The 23,853-nt window shown below is 29.3% G+C and overlaps 2 protein-coding genes across 3 annotated transcripts; one reads left to right on the top strand and one right to left on the bottom strand.

Annotated features, from left to right (window-relative positions):
• Nucleotides 1–5,694: 5,694 nt before the first annotated feature.
• Nucleotides 5,695–14,868, top strand: LOC145751849 (uncharacterized). Of its 2 annotated transcripts, none has more exons than XM_082567970.1 (15): nt 5,695–6,483; nt 6,558–6,751; nt 7,048–7,209; nt 7,719–7,816; nt 7,898–7,943; nt 8,170–8,270; nt 8,730–8,849; nt 9,250–9,400; nt 9,637–9,782; nt 10,464–10,610; nt 10,858–10,999; nt 11,633–11,802; nt 11,878–12,026; nt 12,325–12,508; nt 13,046–14,868. In XM_082567970.1, the coding sequence occupies exons 2-15, from the start codon at nt 6,610–6,612 to the stop codon at nt 14,156–14,158; spliced, it is 2,871 nt and encodes a 956-aa protein (XP_082424096.1). In that variant the 5' UTR covers nt 5,695–6,483; nt 6,558–6,609; the 3' UTR covers nt 14,159–14,868. The 2 variants fall into 2 exon arrangements, with proteins under 2 accessions (XP_082424096.1, XP_082424097.1); XM_082567971.1 differs by having other exon boundaries at nt 5,695–5,996; nt 6,070–6,751.
• A 1,510-nt stretch (nt 14,869–16,378) lies between these two features.
• On the bottom strand, nt 16,379–18,295 carry LOC145753414 (homeobox protein ceh-32-like). The gene is made up of 4 exons (XM_082569826.1): nt 17,798–18,295; nt 17,494–17,637; nt 16,952–17,115; nt 16,379–16,787 (listed from the first exon to the last, which is right to left on the bottom strand). The coding sequence occupies exons 1-4, from the start codon at nt 18,293–18,295 to the stop codon at nt 16,379–16,381; spliced, it is 1,215 nt and encodes a 404-aa protein (XP_082425952.1).
• Between the last annotated feature and the right edge of the window lie 5,558 nt (nt 18,296–23,853).

Genomic DNA, 23,853 nt, shown 5'->3' on the forward strand with positions numbered 1-23,853 from the left:
TGCTCCCTTTAAAATATATCGCAGGCTTTACTTGTTAAAAATGACATATTATAAGACATAGAATATAAGCATAACATACGTTTTAATAAATAGTTTTTGTAATTGTCATCCTGAAAAAACATTATTGCCGTTTATTAATCCTAGCCGAAATGTATCGCAATTATTATAATATGACATGGCATTAAAATTGCAATGGTACAATTACTTGTCATAATCTAATATTTATTTCGTGTATTCGAATTACCGTAGGTGACAAATAACAGTTATATTGTATTCCATTGCTTTGCCGTAGGCATCTCCTATACGTGATGGACTCTGAGTAGTACCTTGTTCATGGATATAAAAACAATGGCATTTTTTAACTAAATTTTAAATAAAATGACAACGTGTTGTTCAAGCTGATTTTACGGCATTTTGACTTCAAATTTAAATAGAAATCGATTTAAAAAGGGTGATTTGGGCAGAAATTAGTTGAGCCTGTGAATTTACAACATGATTATCTGAATGATTATCTCTTTTCTCTTAAATTTGTAGCAGAAATTTAAAGTTAATATTTTTACCGAAGTACTCTGGCCCCGGGCATAGGCGTAGTCAAAGGCTAGTACCGGTCCCATATAGTTAAGGTTTAAATATAACTTAAAAAACATAGGCCTTAAAAATCTTACTTATTTGTACGTTATAACGACTTATACCAAATAATAAATTTGCCCTTACTTGCAAATGTGATACTAAAATGTGCTTGAAAAAATCTATTATAGGCCTATATTATTGATAGATATTACCTTAAAAAATTAATTAGATTTATACTATTTTCTAAAATAATTAAATTGATATTGTATGAAATTAAATAATGTTTTTTCCGTAAGTTTTTACTTAAGATCTCATTCTTCATTTTTAGTTACAAGCTTTATTTTGTATGCTTTATTCAATCTGATGTTTATGTTATTATTTGGTTAATGGTAAATAAAATGCCTAAATTTATAAATTTTGTCGCTGTTTAAAGAAAGCAAAACAGTAGGTTAACTAAGCCTTTAGTGGATCCAACAATTGTCATATGTAATAATTGTTCTTTTTGTTAAAAAAAGTTTAATCTTTAGTAAGATATATCAATATAGCTCTGTCAATTTTATTTCACATAAATATTTCAAGTAAAAGCAAAACGTAAATAACATTTTAAAAAGCAGAAAGAAATTTTAACAACCAATAATCACAGCCTTGGTAAAGCCTTAAAATTTCGAAAACTTAAACCTTAGTTAACTGCACTGTTTGCCTTAAGCATTTCAACGAATATGGTGTCATATTTTCGTTTGTGTTTTTATAAAAGCCAAGAGTAGACCAAGTACCGTGCTTTGGTGCGAATCAAATTCAAAAAATAAAAAAGAATAAAAATTCCATCTTATGCCAAGTAATTTATATTATTTCGGATGGACAACAACACATGTTTTAATTTTTATAATAATGACACAAAAACTAATCTTTAGCAGATAAAGCATTAACGAGCAAAAGTTTAAAAACCATTTTAAAAAACAAATATTTATTTTATATTATATTGAAGTGAGTTGTGTTACTGATATCTATTCATGCAACACCTTGCTCAAGGGCGACCAGCGCGGCTTTGACCGGACTTAAACCTTGAACCACACAGCATGTTATTAGATGCCATAACACTTTAGAACCTGAATATATTTTTTTACCTCAAATTGGCTTTATATTTTTATTGGAAAAATGTTGTGACGTGTTTCAAGTTATAGCCATGAACGCTGGGTTCAAAGCCGTATAGTATATCAATAGTGGTTCAAATTCGAAACGTTTCAATTCGTAACCTGATGACATGTGGGACCACTTAATTGTACTTAACGGTTCTCTGAAATTTAAAAAACCGTATAGCACGAGACGGAATTTGCTAGGACCGTTAACTATACGAGATAATCAGCTAGGCAAGTAAAGAACAAAAGACAATTGGGTAGGGCCTTAAAGTACGAGAATTTTTCTGAGAACCGTAAAGTACAAGTGATCCTACATGTGGCACTAAGAAAGGTTTTAAATAAAAAACTTAAACAAAAGAACTTTAAAACAAATAATTTATTTTTATATTATATGAAGGTGATAGGTTCGTATTTTTAAAGTTCTAGCGATCCTGGTTTGGGGTATTCGTAAACGCTGCAGACTCAATGGCGAATACTGTGGCTAAAATGTAATACAAATAATTCAGAAGATAAAAAGTAAAAAAGATTAAAATTGAAATGCTACGCTACTTTTTAAATTTCAAGAATTACATTTTCAAAATAGGCTTCCTAATAGTTTAAAGTACTTACCTTTTTAAGAAATCGATTTTAAAATTCACCTTGCTAATTTTTTACAAAAATATTATAAATCGAAAAAAACGCGAAAACCAAATATGTCAAAAACTGGAAAAATCGTTAAATTTTCAAGGTTTGTTAACATAGAATGTTTATTCTTCGTAATAAGCTGACGTATTTGTACACGCTAAATGTTGTTTTTGTATCAATATTCTTACTACAATAAACCTATTTATTCTAACAGCCTCGTTGCGCGTTTAATTATGTAATATATGTTTATTACAAGCAATGTTCGTATAATTTTATTGTCTTCAAATAAATCGAAGGTCGAAAATTTATTTGTTCTCCATTACTTAACTTGTCAACCAAAATAATTATGTCAATATTCAGTTATGATGCCCATATGCTTCCGATAACACATTGTCAAATAACGACAATTATTCTATGTAGGTTCACACTATTTAGTAAGATTACACATGTTTTACAAATTGTGTTATTCGGATATCGACAATGTATTTTTAAATTAAATTATTTGCCTGTTGACCCTGCAAGGGTTTAAAAATTAGATTTTTCATAATTAAAATTAAATTTGCTACAAAATATTTTTTAACGCCAATAATATGATATTTTAAAACAACTTAACTAAAGTTATCAAAATATATTTAACTTCAATCTTTTTTTTTCAGTTTTAAAATTTGATTTTTTGACATTTTTATAAAAATTTGACGAATCCAACAGTCTGTATAATATTAAGGGCCCACTGTATATTTTTTTTAAATTAAAAAAAGAAGAAAATCAACGTTTTTAAAGGTCATAAATCAGTTAATAAACATCCAAGATATATTTAATTACCCAGAAAGGCCAAATCTATACGTCCAGATGTTATAAAAAAAATTTTAAGAAAATAAAAAAAAAGAAAATTCTATAAAAGCAACAACCCCACCATGGCTATAGCTCAGTTAAAAATTATTTTTAAAACTACCTACTATAAAATGTAAGTAAAGGAATAGGTAAAAAATAAAATTAAATATTTTTTTTAATTACGCGTAATTTTACAACTATATAAAAAACATATATATTTAGACAGAAAAGTGAAAAATGTTCGGAACTAACTATACGAAGACTGTTGGCCTTTTATTACTACTGTCAACCATGTTGGTCTTGTTAGGAAATGCAAAGGTTGTTACTAATCTTGATAAAAAAATTTATTGCCAGTATAGCCTTATCTTTTAATGATCACATAAGAATTAAATCTAAACCTAGTTTTATATTAAAACCATTCCTTAACCTTTGTGTAGGGAGAATTCGTTGGAGTAAAAAGACCATATAGAAATCAAGGCGGCTGGACGTTAAACAGTGTGGGATACAACGGTGGATTAGGTTAGTTTATTTAAAAATGAAATTTTAATAAAAATGTTTGTTGTTTGCCGTTATATTATAAATAGATTCGTTTTAACTTTGTTGGGTTCTTGTTTGTTATTTTTGATAATAGTTCCTTGGTTTGTATTTTTTTTCAAATCAGCAAAATAATTAAATGTTTTAAAAATTTAGGTGCACTTCAAAAACTGTTCGGAAAACGAAGCGATATAAACCTTGGTAATTTGCAATTTCAAAAAAATGAATTCAGTAAACAAATTATTGCAAATTTAAAATTAATTGTCATTTTTATTTGTGTTTTAGAGGATAGATACGATTTCAAGATTGGTACGGATTTCAACTATATTATAAAAGAGTTCATTTTCTTTCTAAAACTAAGAGGTGATTATTAATAAAATAAACCTAATTTATTTCAAAAGCAAAAATTGTAATTAACCTAACGATATTTACGGTTCCGGTCAACACTATTATTTTTACAAGGGATTTCTTAAAAGGACACAGCTCGAAATCTGTTGGTGCGCAACTAATTAGATTTTTAGAAATACAAATAGCATTGGCATTATGTTATCAAATAATTCAATAAGAGATGCGTAAAATATAATATTTTGTGTGCCCCTGGGAAGGTGAATAATTAACAGCGAGAGAGTTATTAGGCTTCGAGAAGGTTCCGCCTAAATTGACTGCATAAAATATTGAGATATACACGGGTTGATTTTCTTAAAAAAATGTTTCGTATTGTTCAAAATTAACAGCATAGAATAAATATAATGACGCAACCTATATAGAAATAAAATATATACACGCTAATAAAACAGCAAAATGCATACGTCAAAGACCTCATTATCTTTATAAATTATTGTACCATGGTGAATCGGGTAGCTATATAAAAACGTTTTTTTCATAAATCAAAATTCCCCAGATGCCCGCTCAAATTTTTTGTAAAATTTATCGACTATTACGTTAACTAGCCCGATATGTTTTTTATAAAAAAACGGTAATCAAATTGCCAATTAATTAATAGCTTCTACTACACGAATCGACAGTCTATTTTTTAATATTATCGTAATAAATTTAAAAAAAATATTGTTAAAGAGGGTTTTTAAACATCAACGGTAACATTTAAATTATTTAATTGTTTTATTTTTTGCAGAAAACGGAATAACAAATGCCCAACTGGAGCGATGTTTTATGAACTTTACAGAGCAACCATCGCAGGACTAAGAGTCGATTGTATTTTACATGGTCTTAATAATGAAACGTATATTTGTCGTATATTATGTAATATATAAATCATCATGAACCAGTAAATATGTAACAAATGTAAAAAAGTATAACATTCTTTTGTTTTATTTAACAAATAAAAAACAAGTAAAAAGGTAGTAAATAAAAAACACGTAAAAAGTAACAAATATTTCTTATAAAATGTAATGCAAGAAGTAATATGGTTTAAAACATCAAAAAAAATATGTTTTAAAACATCAAAAAATATAGGAAAATAATTTATAGCTAAAATATTTTTGAAATTAAACAAATGTCTTGAAGAAAGGCAACTGACTATAAATGCTTCTAATCCTTTATTTGGATATGGCCGTTCAATACCTGCAGGAACAGGAAGTAATCTACAGGACAAAACGTCACCTTTTTAGGCTTTGCAAAATGGTTTATACATAAAAGTACTTATATATACGCATACATTGATATATATTGAATATTGATGTATACATTAAAATATAATGTATATTCAGGTATTCGATAACATGTATTATGCAGAAATATATCTACGGTGGTATATGCGAAAAAGCTTTTTCGATTGTTAAAAATTGTTATGGACCAACATTTTAGTCATTTAATCATAATTTGAAAAAATGTTATAATATTAGTACCATTTGTTATTGTAATGCCGATTTCTACATCCTTATTTTAAAGTTTTTATATTTTTATCACAATTTTTTCACGGCACCACAGTTTTGGTTATAATCTCTGTTTACAAAAAGAAAACGAAAACATTGCATTTAGGTAAAAAACTGCCACATTTTAAGTTTTGACAAAGATAGTAAACACGTTTTGTTTGCGGTCAGGCCCGTTCAGTTATAAAATAGTTTTAATATTAAAGACTTTAAAGTGAAATGTTACGTTTACCTTTTTTTTACATACAAACAACAAACGGACATAGCAAGTTTTCAGTCAGGCCTTTTATACTTGACACTCTTCTGCTCTTGGTCCATCTTAGACAGTTACTCTAGTGTCACTCTATAGCTCTAGCTGTCTAGCAGGCTAATAAGAGTAAGTCACACCAAAAAAACATATTTAAGGACAAAGGTGGGCACCAAAACGTTAATTGATAATTAGAGAAGTTGATAAATAAAATTTAACTTAACCCCTACCTTTACAGCCTGACAGCTGTACAGCCTTACCCATTCTGCCATTCAGCATGAACTTTAACATGTGATCCATTTGATCCATTCAATTTATTCGTTAACCATTTAGTATACATTTGATCCCTTTGATCCTTTTAATACCCATTTATAATAAGTTTGGTCTATTTGATACTTCAATCTTGTAAATTTTATAAGTATCTGTAAAAAGGTCTATCTGCTTATTGTCTTTCTTAACTTTCGTGTCAATTGCCGAAATGTATTATTTTGGACAATACTAAAGTATGGGATGCGGGATAGTGTTGGCCTATATGTAAACATTAACAAAAATTTGCGAAATGGAGGACGGAACGGCATTTTTGTATTTTACTTTGGGATGAATGCGGTATTTACCTAAAGAGCTGAGAGATTATGCGGGTTCGACTTTAAAGGTTTTAGTACTGCTCATTATTTTTTTGTTTTATTAACTCATTTATTAACTCCAATTTTTTTACTTTTTGGCCAGTACTTCGACTGTCAAAATTAAATAAGTGGATCATATTTTATAAAATATTATCATGTCGTTATCGGCAGCCGATATAAGGGACAATAGTGATTATATCACCGAAGCTTCAATAAATTCAATTTCCTTAAATTCGCCAAGAATACTTGAACCAGAGGAAAATGAACCAATTTATGAGCTGGCTGAAAACAAAGATGGTATTTACAATTTATGCTTTAATGCTTAGTGTCTGCCTTTTTAAAAAAAATTGTGCTTTGAGTGTAAATACAATTTATATAAATTAGTTATTAAGTTTGTAATTTGTTGCCTAAAGTTAAAGCCAATTAAATTCATTTAAGAAAAAAATATTTTTTGTTTAGATTTTTTAGTATTTCTTTTTATAATCGTATAATTTTAATAAAAACATTACTGATGAATCATTAAGTAAAAGGCATTGTATAATTAGGCAGTGCATTTTTAATGTTTATATGATGTTTTTTTTATTATTTTTAAGACACTGTGGCAGAAATGTCAAAAAGTTTTCAACAACAAAGCAACAACGTGAGCAGTATTTTATCGCAACAAAAGATTAAAAATTATTCCCGAAGAGTGAGCTTTCCTGATGGCGACAAGATTATAAGTGGTTACGGTGAACCCCGAAATCCATGGGCATCTGGTTAGTGTTCTTATAAATCGTTTAAACAAAAAAAAAACGTTTAAATAACCGAAAACTTTAAGAAAAAGAGCCAATTTTAGTTAAATTCTTATAACTTAAATCCAAAGTGGTTAGGTTGGTTAACTTAACCACATAGGTTTGGGGTTTAAGCTACACTAATTTTATGTAGTAGCAGCAAGTAAGGTGCTATAAACATTACAAACTCAGAGTGGTAATATTTAAACCACCAATGACTTTAAATGGAGTTAATGTAACAACAGTTTTTTATGTTAAGATTCTACGGTCTTGTGTTACTTTATGTTAAGATTCTACGGTCTTGTGTTCGATTTTTGAATGTGTCGATCTGTAAAAAAAACAAATATTTCAATGACAGTTTATTTCAGAAAACATTTCTTATCATTTTTTTTAATACTGAATCGTCAAATAGGACTTGATAAAATATCCATGTTTATTTTTTTTTTTTGTTTACTTTTCAATTACTTAAAAGTGAAAATGTTTTTGTTTTTTAGCAAAGTTTACCTCTACAGAGGAATTAATTCAAGCTTATACACAATCCTGTCAACACTGGGGGGTCAAACCCATAACAAAACTACTAGTTCAACTACAGGTATTTCCTTGAATTGAATTTTAAGTTAATCATTTTAAACTTTTGGCAAGGATTTTTTGATAATTTATTGTTAATTTTTAGGAAATTAAGGACTTTTCAATAAGAACCCACTCTTTAACATTGAAAGGTAAGTGGCTATGCTCATTGGTAGATAACGGTCTAATCTAACTAGTATGTCCTCCTATTAATTTTGGGGTTTTGGATTTAACTCCCAGTACTGCTATACTTTGATACCTAATGGAACTTAAGAAAATGTAATATTTCTCGTTAATCAATACAGCCTTAATAAATTTAAAAAATAAAATATTAAAAATTTTTATTTTTCGTCTAACCAAATTTTTTATTGACATTAGGGGAAAAATTGGATTCAAAGGTTGTTGAAACACTTGAAGCTGTTTTTAAAAGAGTTCAATTTGTTATCATGGATCTGGAGGCAACAAACTTAGACGATGATGTAAGATAATTTGTGTTTAAAAATAAAACTATGAATTATTAAATCTTAAAAATCTTATTTTTGGTAAATCTTAAAATCTTACCAGCAGCATGGTGAAGTGGTCAAAACATTTGGCTTCACTACATGAGGTCCTTGGTTCGATCCCACTGCTCTCGTGCTGTAGCGCCCTTGAGTAAGGCACTATAAACAGTTTAAACTTCTGTTGAGCCAGCACTTTATCAGCAGCTTAAAATTGTCGAGCAATTAGAAACTATAATATTCTAAACTTTAGACACCAACTTGAGGCTGGGCCCGGGTAACTGGTGTTATTCTATGTTTAAGCTGGGAAGTCGACCTTCCCACATTGCGAATAAATATATACAAAAAAATTATATTTTAAATCGCATAAATTTTAGCTATATAATATTTTTAAACTTTTTTCTGTATTAAATCTTAAGTGTACTCATTTATACTTTTTAGTCTGCTGCAGCACTGTTCGACATGATTGAATATTATGAATCTGCTGTAAATGTATTGATTGGTTTTAACCGAAATTTTGGGACAAGAGGTTGGCAAGCTGCTGCTCATATGATGAGAAAGGTAAATATTATTTTTTATCATACATTTAATTGAATAGATGTTTGACTGAAAGTGCCATCTTACTGACAACAAGACTTTTTTTAACCCTTTTTTACCCTTACCCACTTTTGAAAATACTCCCTTATTTTCTAAAAATATATGTTGACCCAAATTTAAGCGAAATATCGTTTCTCAAAATTTTTGTTGGAAAAATGTCAATGTGGCCAAATGGTTTTGATTATATATGTGTCTAGTCTGACATGCAATATATTAAAGTTTAACAAAGATAATTAAAGCAGATTAGGAACAGTCCAGTTTCAACATGTTTTAGGGCATAAAACACTAGACATACAGTTTTACTAAATAAAGAAACACCTCCATACACATTGAAATAATTCTGTTTGTTTATATGGAAATTTAGATGTCGTGTTTACGGTTATTTGATGGACACAGCGTGCCTCTAACGGATCAAGCCGTTCCATTTGTTGGTAGAGCACTGAGATTAAGTAACACACTTGTAACCCTTCATCTTGAAAATGCTATGCTCAGTGGAAGGCCTATGTTACTTATAGGTTTGTTGGACTTATAGTTTGTACTTTTGGGAACTGTAAATTTTATTTAAATGGTTGTTAAATACTGCATTTTGCAAAATACAGACAATAAATTATAATGCTATATTTTTTTTAAAAAAAAGTTGAATTTTTATGTGTATACAATTATTGACTTAATTCGGAGTCTTATTTAAAAGCAATTTTTTGTAAGAAAACAACACGATTTTAAACTTTTTTTTAAACCGTTATACTTCTAGTGGCTGCATTAAGAATGAACACAACACTTAGAGAATTATTTCTGGCTGACAATCGCCTGCTTTCAACAGATGCCCTACAGATTGCTAATCTACTAAGATCCAACATCATTCTGCAACTGCTGGATATAAGAAACAATTTAATACAGGTTTTATAAACAAAAATGTATTTTTTTAAGACTATATTTTAAACTAAAATATTTGTGTGTATAAATTAAATAACAACTGTTAAAACTGAATTACTGTTGTCCTTTAAAAACAAGATACCGAAAATACCATTTTACCAACATTTTTTTATTTACCCCTCTTATTATAACCTTTTTCTGGGAAGACCCAAATTTTGATAAAACGTTATTTACTAAACTTTTGTTTTAGTTTTTAATATATGGCTGGATAAAGTTTATTCTAGCATTTAAAAAATCTTAAAAATTCTTTAATAAAATGAGCTAGATCCGTTTAATGCTATAAGTTAAATACATTAGTTGAATTAACCTCAACAATCAGTTTATGTATAAAATGTGTTTTGAATCAAAATATTCATTTTCATAGATTAATTAACATTAGGTTATGTAAAATTATTTTATTGTTAATTGCCAATTATATTTAAGTCATTAAATAAAGTTAGTACGGTCATGTAATTAACTACTTGAGTATGATCTTTAGGACTGATAACATGTTATTAGGAAAAATCAAAACGTGTTCTAACCAAAACATGTAATGTGTACAGCCTGACTAATGTTGAGTCATATTGTAATATTTACCAATAGTATTTTTGCATAAAAAAGTTTAGTTTAATTTCTTCTTTAAATTTAATTTGCATTTAAATACAGGACGCTGGACTTTGCCATATTTGTGCTGGTCTAATGAGCCAAAACCAATCACATAATAATGTAAATGGCGTTGCTGGTCTTCAAACGCTGGTGTTGTGGAACAACCAAATTTCGCACCAAAGCATGGCTAAACTTGCCATGACATTGGTATGGTGTTTACGTTCTTCTTAATTTAAATTGATATTTTGTTTTTGCGTTTTTGAATTTTAAATTTGGCTTTCGCCCTATCAGTTTTCGTTTAAATTAAAATTGACTGTGTTAGAGATTTGGAGGCCTTTAAAGCAGAGTAAAGCAAGCAATATAAAAACAAGGAAGTGTCTTCTGCCCTTCCTGTAATTAAATTCTTAAGCAATTACTCTATCAATGCATATTTATTTTTTTCCTGTTACTTTAGCGACATATTGTCAGTTTGTCGACGTTGAACCTGGGTCAGAATGTGTTGGGTGATGACGGGGTATCAAAACTTAAAGAAGGGTTACTTCAAAATCATTCCTTGTTAAGATTGGGATTAGTTGGTGCAAAACTAACTTGCGAAGGTAAATATAATTTGTTTACAACTAATAAATATTGTATATATATAATCTTGGTAATTTTCAAACAATATTACACGGATATCCTGTATTTTAGGTGAGTGTGTTACTACCATTGCTATACACCTATTGGCTGAATAAACTTGTATACCTTACAAAAACAAACAATGCATATTTGATAACTTTATTTTTGATAATTTGAATTGATAACTTTATATCAGCATAACTATAATATGTTTTTATTATGTGATATTTGTAATATTTATAAATAGCTACTGTGTGTTAAAATAACTATGTCAGTATGTTGTGCAAATATGCAAGCCTAAGTTAAAAGAGTTTGCAAATTATGGTTATGAAACACTAATATTTATAGCTTGATAAAAATGTTAAACCGTTTAAAATAAATTTAGAGCAAAATTATTAATACTTTTCTAACAAAAAACTTTTTTTAAGACGTAACTTTTTTTAAGACAAGACTTTTTTACAGATATTCATTCCCAAATTATGTTGGCTTAAGTTAAGTAGGCTTAGGTAAGCCCGTTTTAAGTTGTCCCCCTATTTTTTTGTAGGTTAAAAATGTCTGGGGTTGTTAAGGTAACATAATATCAAAAATATTATTTTAAACACATTTGTTTTTAGGTGCAATAGCTCTGGCAGAATTTCTGGCAGAATCACCGCGAATAATTCGCCTGGATCTTAGAAACAACAACATCAAAGTTGCTGGATTAATGGCTCTTAGCTTAGCGTTTAAAATTAATTATTCACTGCTTCGTCTTGATATTGATAAACCAAATTCTAAAGACACAACGGTAAATAGTCGCTAATATTTCATTTTACTTTGACAAGTACTCCATTTAATTATGTATAACCCAAATTTAATACAGTTGAAAGAGCTGCAAGAAAAGCAGGAGTCGCTTTTTTCCGACATTTTACTGTACGCCGCCAGAAACAAGGAAAATGCTCTAAGAAGAGTGCTAAACGTTCAAAAAGATCGAGCCCGAAAAACAGAAGAAGATGTTGCGTCTGGACTCAGGTATACAAAACAATATATTGTTATTGTATATGTTTTCCTATAAAACAACAATTAAAATAATTTTAAAAAGTGACCTCACATATAAAACAATGGTGGCTTTATGGACATTATATATATGTTAATTATGTAGAAGTACAAAATAAATAAAACTGCCATTTGTTGTGCATGGGTAAATTATCGCTGGATGAGTTACTACCACAATACAACAAGTAAAATGCCTTGGAAGGATGAGCTATCAATCAGTATTACTTGAAAATCAATCTATAATAAGATATTATAATTGTAAGGTTTATACCAGGTATATGGACATGACAAATGCTGCAAATTCGCCGGTCAACACTTCAGCTATGCCAACCAAAAGCTCAAACAACAGCAACAATAACTTTGCATCAAACAGTGATAAGTTATTTGCGTCTTACGCCGATGACAGTCCCATAAATTCACCTGAGTTTCTACCCAGCAATAGTGTATCATATCATCATGTAAGACTATAGTTTAATAATATTAATTAGAGTAACTGTTAAAATTAAAAAAATTAATTTTAAAGTTTTTTTTTTATATACATATATCTTTATCCTCAATGTGGGAAGGTTGTTTTCACGACATATACATACTACAACACATGGTTTATTTTTTTACATCGTAAATAAGGGCAACCTTTTTTTTGTGAAAGTATTTATTAAGGCGACAGCATGTAGTGGGCAAAACCCTTGGCTTACAAACATTCAAAAAATTTTATCTGCATAAATATTATTTAATTCATGGCTAAAGTTGTTTTAAAAATTTATTATTAGGCATTTTAGCTGGCAGTTTATAATTTAATATAAAATTTAATACTACCTGTATGAAATCAGTTCTGATATGACATAGCCACAACACAAAGAAATACATTTCTAAGCACTATTTATTATCTAAAAAACCTTATTAGTAAATATACTTAAATTGTACATATAAAAATAGGATTTGATTTATATGTGCTTTCAAATTTCTTTAAAAAGCAGTTTACTGTAAAATTTTAGGTTTTACCGATAATGTATAGCAGTTGTGAAATTGAAAAAAGATCAAAATCAAACGAAAATCAAGAAACCTCGAAAACTTTACCATCATTGCCTGAAACTCCTGACATAAAACCAGATACTTCTAAAGAAGCAGTTACCTTTATGCACACCAATGTCAATAACACAGAAACTTCACAATCTGATCAGCATAAACCTATCACTAATTTATCAGCATCTGAAGATAAATTGCCAAAACAAAATATCACAGATGTTACCGAAACTTCAGAAGAGGAATCATTCGATATTTTTGAAAATCCACCAGAAGAGAGTCCTCCTACATCAGCATCTAATCAAATTCAAAAGGACAACAATAATTTAGGCCATGAAATGAATACCTGTGATGTAAAAAATCTATCAAATGTTGATGAATCTGAACAAAAACCTGACATTTCAGATGAGACCCTTATCACACCCGACAATAAAGTAAAAGATGAAAACTGTAAAACTGATGTGACAACTAATAAAAGTTCTAGGAAGAGTGAAACAAGTTTGTCGGTAAATCCTGAAAATGACAATTTTAATCATGATTCTGAAAGTGCTTATATAGATCATAAAAATGCTCATGAAGATCAAAAAGGGGATTATGTTGATCATCAAAATGACCTCGCAAATAATGAAGATCATGACGTTTATCATGAGAATCATAACAGGGAAAATTGTAATAAAAATCCTGAAAGTGTACTGATACATCATGAAAGTGATCATGAAGATCATGAAAGGGATCATAAGGATCATGAGGATCATGAAAGTGATCATGAAAGCGATCATGAAAGTGATCATGAGGATCATGAAAATGACCACGAGGATAATGAAAGTGATCATGACAATCATAAACGCAAGGATCATAAAAATGTTGATGATCACAAGAACTGTCATGGTGATGATAAAAATATCACCGCACAATTACCTAGTTTGGACAATGTCAGTATTGAAAATAGGGAAGGAGGTGGAATAAATGTTTCTGAGAAAGCATCAGAATATACCAACTCCGATAATATTGAAAAATCTTCAACAGATACTGAAACCAATGTCACTGTAACTCACTTTGATCTTAGCCTGTTTCCACATTCCTAATAGACTTTAATTGTTACTTTCTTTTCGATTACCTTTTTCTTTGAAATTTTGCTAAAAAATACGACAACAAAAAAATTTGGTGCGAAACTTTTTTCTAAATATTTTTCTGTTTTGTTTTAAATGCGTGCAGGGCTGTTTGATTCGATTACGCCGGTAAATTGGGTGCACAAATTGTTTTATTTGCTAAAGTACGTGCGGTTGATTTCAAAATAATTTTCAAACCTTTTTTTAAATGTGTGAAATTTCTCTAGCTTATTTTTTGTTTGTGCTTTCTCTTTGGAGCATTCTTATCTACTGTTTAAAGTTGAATATTATCTTTCTTTTTAAATGATTGGATTTAGTTCAATAATGTTAAAAGTTTTTGTAAATCACTCTGTAAAATTGCAGTATCCCTTTTTATACTTGCTCTTTGGTCTATGCCATTAATTGTTTTTTTAATTAATGTTTTGGTAAATAGTTTTACCATTTAAAACAAACTGTTGAGTTTTACATGTTTCAGGTAAAAAATTCAAGACATAATTTTGTACATAAAGCATTCTTTTCTATCTCGTATTCTTAATATATTGTTACTTTTTATTCTATTAGGATGTATATCATGGTTTTTTGTATAGACCTATATAATAATGCGTTTTATTTAGTCTGGTGCAATTTTGTGTTATAAACAGAATTTGTTTAGCGAAACTATAATAAATGTAACTAGATACAGGTTACCTTTAGTTATACTAATTCTAGAATTTTTTAAAAAAACAAGGTAAGTTTTTAAGCATGCTTCAGTTTGTCCAAAGCCTGATGTAGTGTTGTTGTTGAAACACTTTATTTCATGAAGTTCTGGGTTGAATTTTACCATTTTTTCATAATAAAGATGGATTTTTAAAGCTGAAATGTATACTTAAGCATTAAAAGCAATGAATTCAAAAGTCTAAAAACAACTTACAAGTAAGGTTGATTTAATACAAAAAAAACTTTTGCAGCTCCAGTAACAAAAAACTCTTAATATAAACTGTGTCACATGTGGATCAAAACGTTTGTTTATGTTAATTTGAATCAGCACATGATGCCATTTTTCCTGGTAGATGTGGAAAAAAAGGTTTTGTTTTTTTATCTAATATAACTATACTAACACAACTGCAAATTTGTGTTTAATATAAGAAAATACTTCCTGAAACTTTGTAAAAAAAAACATTTTGTCACAACTTTTACAATTATGAGTAAGTTAACATTATTGTTTTAAATAGATTTTTTTTAAATAAGATATTTTGATACCACTCAATAATTCGTTTAACATAAAACTTACAAGTAGAATCGCTACCATTTTTTTTAAATAAGGCAAAGCATATTCTATCTAAACGTAAGGGAAATGTCATTGTAGATTTAGATCTTTGTGAATAGATTTCACCTTACTGTCATGCGTAATTTTAAAAGGAACAATAATTGGATCAATATTTTCGACCAGTTTCGTTATGACAAGCGATTATACTTATTTGTTTTGTACGGTTGTTTATATGCGCTTTTGCTGAAGAAAAAACGACAGCCTACGCTTTCTAAGTCTCCTAATTGCGTATACTGTTTGCGCAACTTTATGTACCTAATTATAAACTAAATTTATAAAAATGATAAAATGTGTATCTGGTATACTTTAAGCATGGGTTTTAACCTCAGTAGAAACGCTTTCTATGATTATGATGATTATTATATTAATTACTGGTTTAGCTTTTTAAACCTCTATGGATATAGCGTTTCTCACGAGGTTACTAATACGTACTTATTTATTTTTTGATTGCCTCAATCTGAACAATATCAATCGCTTAGGTCGATAATGGTTGTACGTTTCACAATATCCAAGCATTATTTTAATTACATTCCCTGCGTCGTTCTTAACGCTGGTATTATAAAAATTAGTCACTACTTATGGACTACCTAAAACCTATTCTCCGAGGACTGCTAAGCACAGACCGACTGCGTAGGAAATATTACTCGAATTTGCTGGCATTAAACTCCTTTGACGTCGAGTAATTCGTTAAAAGATTAAATATGAAAATGTCAATCCGCATTTCCTTTATTCAAATGTTTCCAACCAGAGCCGCTTGTGCAAGTAACATTTTATCAAACATGAAATTGAAAATATTTGTATTCTACACCAACGGGGTTGCACAAAGTGAAACAAAAAGAGTGCAAAAAATAAAAACTTTACCGCTACTGTATGTGCGACTACGAGTTGTCTTATACTAGTTGTACCACTTTATTAGTGCTTTCCAATTTTTTCACACGAATTGTTTCTTGGTCACTGGTACCATCGCTTTTGTTACCTTCATCGTCGTTGTAATTGGAATTGGGCGACTCGGGCGACAAGAGATGCGTCGGCGAGGACGAATTTTGCGTCGGCGTCGTTTGCGGTGATATCGGAAAAAACATGGCCGAACTCGGCGGCTTGGCAGCAGCCTGCGCAAACATGCTGTTCTCGGCAGATTGAAGTTTGGAAAAGTTCGCCATGTTCAGGCTAAAATTATGAAATTTGCCGGACCAAAAAGAATTACTTGGGTGAGCGTAGTTACGTAGCATTTCGTTCGGGTAGGATTGGGGCGAGGGACTTTTCTGACGCGGGCTGACAGTGTCTATTTGTTGAAGTCGACTGCGAATTACAAAAAAAAAAATTTTAAATTTGATAAATCTAAAAATCTTAATTTAAACTAAAAATTAAAATTAAAAACAACTATTTTAAATAAAACAAAATGGTAAACTTTAGACGTTAAACAAAATGCGTTTTTTTGCAAATAATTTTAATTAAATTTTTACTTGTTTTTTGCGGCTGCTGCTCTATCTCGTTGTCGACGGTTTTTAAACCAGTTACCCACTTGTGTTGGGGTAAGTCCCGTGGCAAGAGCCAGCTCCCGTTTTTTGGTTGGGTTCGGGTAAGGGTCTTGAAGATACCATTCGCGCAATAGGCTTCTCGTTCGTTCCTAAATGAAAATTAATATAAATATTTTGCTGTATAAGAATATTGTTTTAAAAATTTATTGATGTAAACAACTGCCTTAGACATGAATTTTTTTGTTTTTTAAATAAAAATTATAAACACATATTAAAACAAATTATTATGACAAAATAATCAACAGAAAGTTGGGTATAAAAATCAAGTTATTATTTGGCACCCCATTTAAAATGTAAATCTAATTTATAAATTATTGTGTTATATAAAAATTAAATCTGAAATCTGGTTCTAAATGACATTTAATTTTTAAATATGGTATTGGATAATATACTGGGAACCGAAGTCTTACTTTTTTTCCGGTAAAAAATTATTCTAACGACTTTTTAGCAATATAAACAAAACTTACTTTAAAGCAGTGAGTTTTTTGCTCCCCGTCCCAGATGGTTCTGGGAAGGGGAAACTTCTTCCGGATGCGGTATTTGTCGACGGGGCCGAGCGGTCTTCCTCTTAACTTTTCCGCCTCGCGGTAATGAGCTTCCAGCCACATCGCCTTCAAAAATATTTTGGTCATTTTTTTAATTATTGTTTGGTGTTTAAAAATTAATAAATTAAAAACTCAAACTTAGGATAATTAAAATTAGATAAGCTCGCATCGTTTTAAATAAGTTAAATGGTGTTAAACTTATTTACAAACGCTTCCTAATATTTACCTGCAATTTGCCGTGGGAATCTTTTTGCTGAAATCGGTGATTTTCCAAAATGGCGTACAGGTCGCGAAAATGGCCCTGGTGGTAAGCAACCATGGCTCGAGCACGTAACACGGTTTCGTTTGTGTTTAAAACTTCTAGAACTCCCGGTACAGCCGGAAGAGACCAGAGGAACCGGGCCAATCGCTCAATATCCCCACTTTCCTGAAGGCTGGCACAAACCGTCGCAATCTGAGAGGGGCTGAACGTCAAAACCGGAAAAGGTTGTGTTGGCGGCGTAAGGTTGGCGTTTAGATTTTGGTTAAAGAGGGACCGCAAAGCGTTTGCAGCTGCTAGGATGTTGGGGCGAATGCTGGGGCAGAGTACTTCTAGGTTGGCTCGCGCGTCGGCGGTCTGGGCCAAAAAGTTGATAATACTCTGTTTTGGAGATGGCATCGTTGACGTTGTCGTATCAGGGGAATGACTGGTGTGCTCTTGCATTTCATTTCGATTAAAAAGCATCTTTAAATTTCTTTCAAAAATTCAATATAAATTTCTAATATTTAAAACTTTATAAAGTAATGTTTAATTTCTATATTCCTCTATGCTGCTTATTAGCCTATACTGTCAAGATATCAATGTAGGAATGACAACCTATCGCCCTTTACGTCCAAGCATATTCCCGCCTCCCTTTTTCTGATATTTATAATCCGCTCTTTCATTTCTTTTGTAGATTCACTTAGGTTTATTGCAGGGCATCAAACGCTACCCGGGTGCTCCAACCCGATTACTTTCCAAATCGGGATTAATATTCAGATTACAAGACTAAATATTGACTTTGCCTGTGTTTAACTAACATAAGGTTTTCTTTTAAGTTTATTGATCTTGTATAATGTTACCACACTATTATCGCTCATGTTAAATAATTAAATATTAAAAAAATTGAATTAAAGTTATTTTTTAAACTTTGAAAGAATATAATTTAAAACAAGACGTACACATTTGATTTTAGTTATTTTTTATATAGCATTACTTGATACTTTTGTTGTAATAATTTAATTTATTTTTAAATTAAATTTTAATATTAAAAAATGTGTCTTGAAATTTAATAAAAAAAGAGAAGGTAATGTTTGTATAATTTTATTCACAAATGTACATATATTAATTCCAAATTTTACATTTTTAATCCAAATTTTAGTTTAAATTATTGTTTATTTTTTATTTTAATAACGCTGATAATGCATTAGGGCCTTATGTAAAATTATTTTACCATATAAAACAAATTATATACCACAAAAAATAGTAAAGTTTGATTTTTAATATAGGTAAAAATATATAGATGTAGTTATTTTCATACGACAATAGAATTTTTGATATGAAATGATCGTTTCAAAAGATAAAAGCTCAATTAGTCGCCTTGCTGCATAACAAATGCACACAGCGGGCCTTGATTGACGGCATATTAGGTAACAATACTATATTTACTTAGAGCACTATGCCTACCGACTAACAAGCATGTACAAACAAGATTACGGCAACTTAAGTAATACGTGAGACTGTAGGAAAATTCTCGCCTGCAAATGACGTCACGGGGAGCCCAGTATTACCTCATACGGTGGTAATCCAAGATGATTGAAGCATTTACAAGCTTAAAACAGTTCGAAATTATCTTGCATTGTCCGAGTGAAAAGTGACAGGTTTTCAATAAGAAAGTAGGCCGATGATTAATAAATGACCTGCGTTTTACGTATACGTGTACAAATTAGTTCGATCGTTCATAATTTTTTAAAATACCTATATTTTTTAAATATGATGTATTAACGCCATCTTTAATTTTTACTGGCAAAATCTAATCGCGTTATTTATTGCATTATTACAAAAACACTTATCGTAAATAAAAACATTCACAATTTAGGTAACAACTAATTAATGTTATTATTTGAATTAAAATCCCCGAAATAAAATACTTTAGGATATAACCGCATTTATTTTAGATCGGGATAATAGTGTTGTTCTCTGTTTTCTTTGTCGCTTTTGTTTCAAATTGCTGCGGTTTTTAGACTTTCAAAGGCCATTTCAAATAACATACCGACTAAAAAAACATTTATGTTAATACTTCGATTTCTGGAGATTAAGTTTTAATTGCGCCAATTGGTTTTCGTTGATCCGCTGTCACAACATTCAAGCGGTGTGTAGAAACAAAATGGCGCACGCGAGTCGGTCACGTGGTCATAGAAAATCGTGTCAATCTTTCGCGAAGACGGCGTGCGCTGTTCGATCGAACGGTAATGGTGCGCTGCCGACTCGTCGAATCCCAAACCGAATTAGCCTAACCTGTTTAAGGGCGAAGTTAAAGACACAATTGCATTTCGTTTTAACTCCTTGAAATCATTAATCCGTTTTGTGGTCGCGTTTATTTAGCTTTTCCCCATTAAAGAGCACTTCGCGTTCATTATATCACTTCATCGCCGAATCGGGCCGTGTTATTAAAAAATCTGGCCCGCCTGATCCCTCGCCGTGATTGGCGAAAAGAATTTTTTTAAAGAAATTTCGGCGAGTTATTCGGTTTTGCGTTAAGCATTATTGGATTGCGAGCACAATTGATTAAATATATTGTATCGATCATTAGAAATTACCTACGATCAAGCAAAAGTTGTAAATTAATCATGACTAACAAATAAATTCAAGAAATTTATCGATAGTAAAACATCTGACCTTTAAAAAAATGCTTAGATAAAAAAATAAAAAAATTTAAATATTTTGTTATTAAAATTATGTTTAAAAAATATAACACAACTTTTTTTGTGTTAAATAAAAACTTTCAATTTTTTTTTAAATTAAATATTTTAAAATTTTTATTTACATTTTTATTTGTGTCTAGCACGCTACACTAATGTTATTTTTTTATTTTTTGGACATATTTCTATTGGAATATTAGTAGAGCGTATAATGTGGTTTGCTTGGGGACTAAACTCTTTTGCTTCGCTTATAGATTTGTTCTTCCGCTAACATTACGATTTAAAATACGTCCTTAAAAATATGTCACTAAGTATAAGCATAGGTAAGTAAGTAATTCTGTTAGATTTTAGCTCGTTATTGCTAATGAATTTTTTCCGTCAATTATATTTTAAAATTATTTTTTTTATTGTATTTTTGAATAAAATTATTTTTTATTAAATTGTTAAAATTATATAGTAAAATTTAAATGTGCATTAATAACACAAGTATAGAATTTATTTTAAAATGTAACAAACTTTAATTAATGGCGTTATTTTTACTATCTATTTGTTACTTTGATATTTATCACAAAATTAATAAATCAAGTATGTTAATTAAAGTTGTTTATTATATTTTAATACATATATTAAGTTTATTTGTATTTTACTTTAATAAAGGTAAGGATGATAAAAATTTATAATATTTTTTTAAAAAAGAAATATAATAATTTTTTTATAAATATGATAAAAAATAATGATATTTTTAAAAATAAAGAATGTAATATTTTTTTATGAATATAATAAAAATAGTAATATTTTTTGCTTATTTAAAAGGATTTCTACAAATATTTTGTTTTTTAAAAAGAATATTTAATGAACTAGTGACCTTAATCAACTAAAATAGGATTTGTTTGTGAAGGTAGAATTAATATATTGTTACCTCAAAACACCTTTACTAATCTTACGTAATTTATTGTAAAAAAATATGCTCCTTGGGGGAATTTTGTTCTTAATATCTCATCTATTGTCAGGGTTCTCTTTGTACTACAAATCAAAGATCTAAATACCAATACAATGGGATTTAAGATTAACGTAATTATGGCAGTATTGTATATTAGATAAATTACCTTTTATTTTAAACTGGGTCGATGATTGATAAAAATTATTTTACTTGTGTTAAAGTTAATGCAAGGGAAGTTAATACGCTTATAAAGCTAGAATATTTTTGTTTTTTTATTTTGGTTTTTCGCGCGTTGATAAAAGTAAATAATAAATACGATATACAATTAATATTACAACAATGCGACGGGAAAAAATGACAAAATCAATTTTATGATTTAAAACATGCCAAAAGTATTAATGTTTACATAAAGATTTTAAGTATGTTATGGCATGGTCACCAAACCCAATATAAATTAAATTAATATTAATTACGATAAAATATATAATATATTTTATTTTTTATTTGGTTCAAATTTATATCATTGAATATTTATTAATAAAAATAGGATAAAAAATTTTTTTTGAAGGTCACCAACAATCTTAAATTGTCGTCTCTTAACAAATAAGCAGTTTTAAAAATTAAGTAGTATTACGTATTAAAAAATCTTGATTAAGTTTTAAATATATTTTTCCTAAAAAAAAACTAATTTTATTTTAATAATTTATTTTAATATTTTTTCCCAATTAACAACAAAAAAATTTAGTTTATTAATTGGATTTAATATTTAATATTGCTCAAAATAAAAAATACAATTTTGAAGTAAAGGATATTTCGTTGTTCAAATAAAATGATTTCTAATTAGCCTGTATGGGGATTATTAATATAAAAACTCTACAGGAGTTTAATCTATTTCAAGATATTGTCGTCTATACCCACGTATATACCAACGAGATTACTAAGAAGCAAAAAATTACTTCGATCTTAGTTTATATCTTAATAACACGGACATGTCATAACAGATATAAGCGCCTGTGTAGTAGGGCGCCAATGCCTTCAATAGAATTACTGTGGCGTTCGTTAACGCGCTGCGGGATACTGTTGTTACCGATGCGAACAAATGGTCTTGTTTTCTTCGTCTAATTTGTTGTCATTCGATTTGTGCTGAGAGTGATTTAAAGCCCGATATTTTACCTGGATTACCCTTTGTCGTGACTTATTTAGTTAAGGGTAAAATGAATACTATAAATGAACACATTTACTTTTAGGGTGTTTGAAAATATCTTTAATATTGGCTACAGTGCGTTTTTGATAAAGTCCATAAAATGGTACATGAGCTAATAAAGCTTTTAAATATTTTGCGGAAATAATCGACTTATTGTAATTGACGTCCGACCACCGGCATCGAACCATAGTCAACTGTTTTGTGACGTCATAATGTCGGTTGTGTGGTCTACAATTTAAAATCTTTAATTCCACATGATAATGATAACCATTGATAAAAAAAATATTATGACTAATTTTGTATTTTGAAAATTTTAAAGCAAATGGGAATTACAATAAAGCCATTTAAAATTATAAACGTTAAGATACTTTAATTTATTAATAAATTTAATATTACTGAAATATTTCGAATATTTTTTTAATTTAATGCACAAGCTTACCATCACAACAAAATTCTTCTTTTTAAAAAAATATTAAAAAATATATAATATGATATCTTACTGAAATAGTTTAAATACCTTTTTAATAGAAGTAAAATCATAAGAGGCATAATATAGTATTATATAAGAAGTATAGTGGTGGTAGCCCCAGCATCAAGTAACGTACTGATGTCTGATAGGTCTTGATTTTAAAAATAAAGTTAAAAACCTTTTGTTTGCTAATTTTGTTGTTACGTGTTTAAGCTACCTGTTTCGAAAACAAATATTGTGGCTGCAGTGGGACTTAAAGGTAAAACTTGTTGGCCTGTAAACCGCCGCCATGTATAAAAAACAGTAAATAGCAAACAATGCATAGTCGACACGATAGCGCCCTCTTGCAAGACGCAGAACAGATGGAAATTTTCATAATAGAAACTTAAGGCAAAAATAGTAAAATCGAATTAATATTTTTATATACATATAAATCTATTAAACAAATTATAAATCTCATTAAATTTTTTTAATATTTTTAATAAACATGCACGCATTGATATTGCAAGATATAACTAAACAAAATTTTTAAGCAAAATATCGATATTTGTTTTTTAACAATAAAACATGTATTACATTTTAATAAATAAACAAAAACTAAAGTTTAAAACAGTTTTTAGAGTTTTATCGTAATACATAAAAAAAATTTGGAAGCAAAATATCAATCTTCAATTTACATTTAATTCCTTTTCATTTAAATCCGTTTTATATAAGTTGTTTTATTTGTTT

Source organism: Corella eumyota, chromosome 5 (assembly GCF_963082875.1).
Source record: "Corella eumyota chromosome 5, kaCorEumy4.1, whole genome shotgun sequence".
NCBI lineage: Eukaryota > Metazoa > Chordata > Ascidiacea > Phlebobranchia > Corellidae > Corella > Corella eumyota.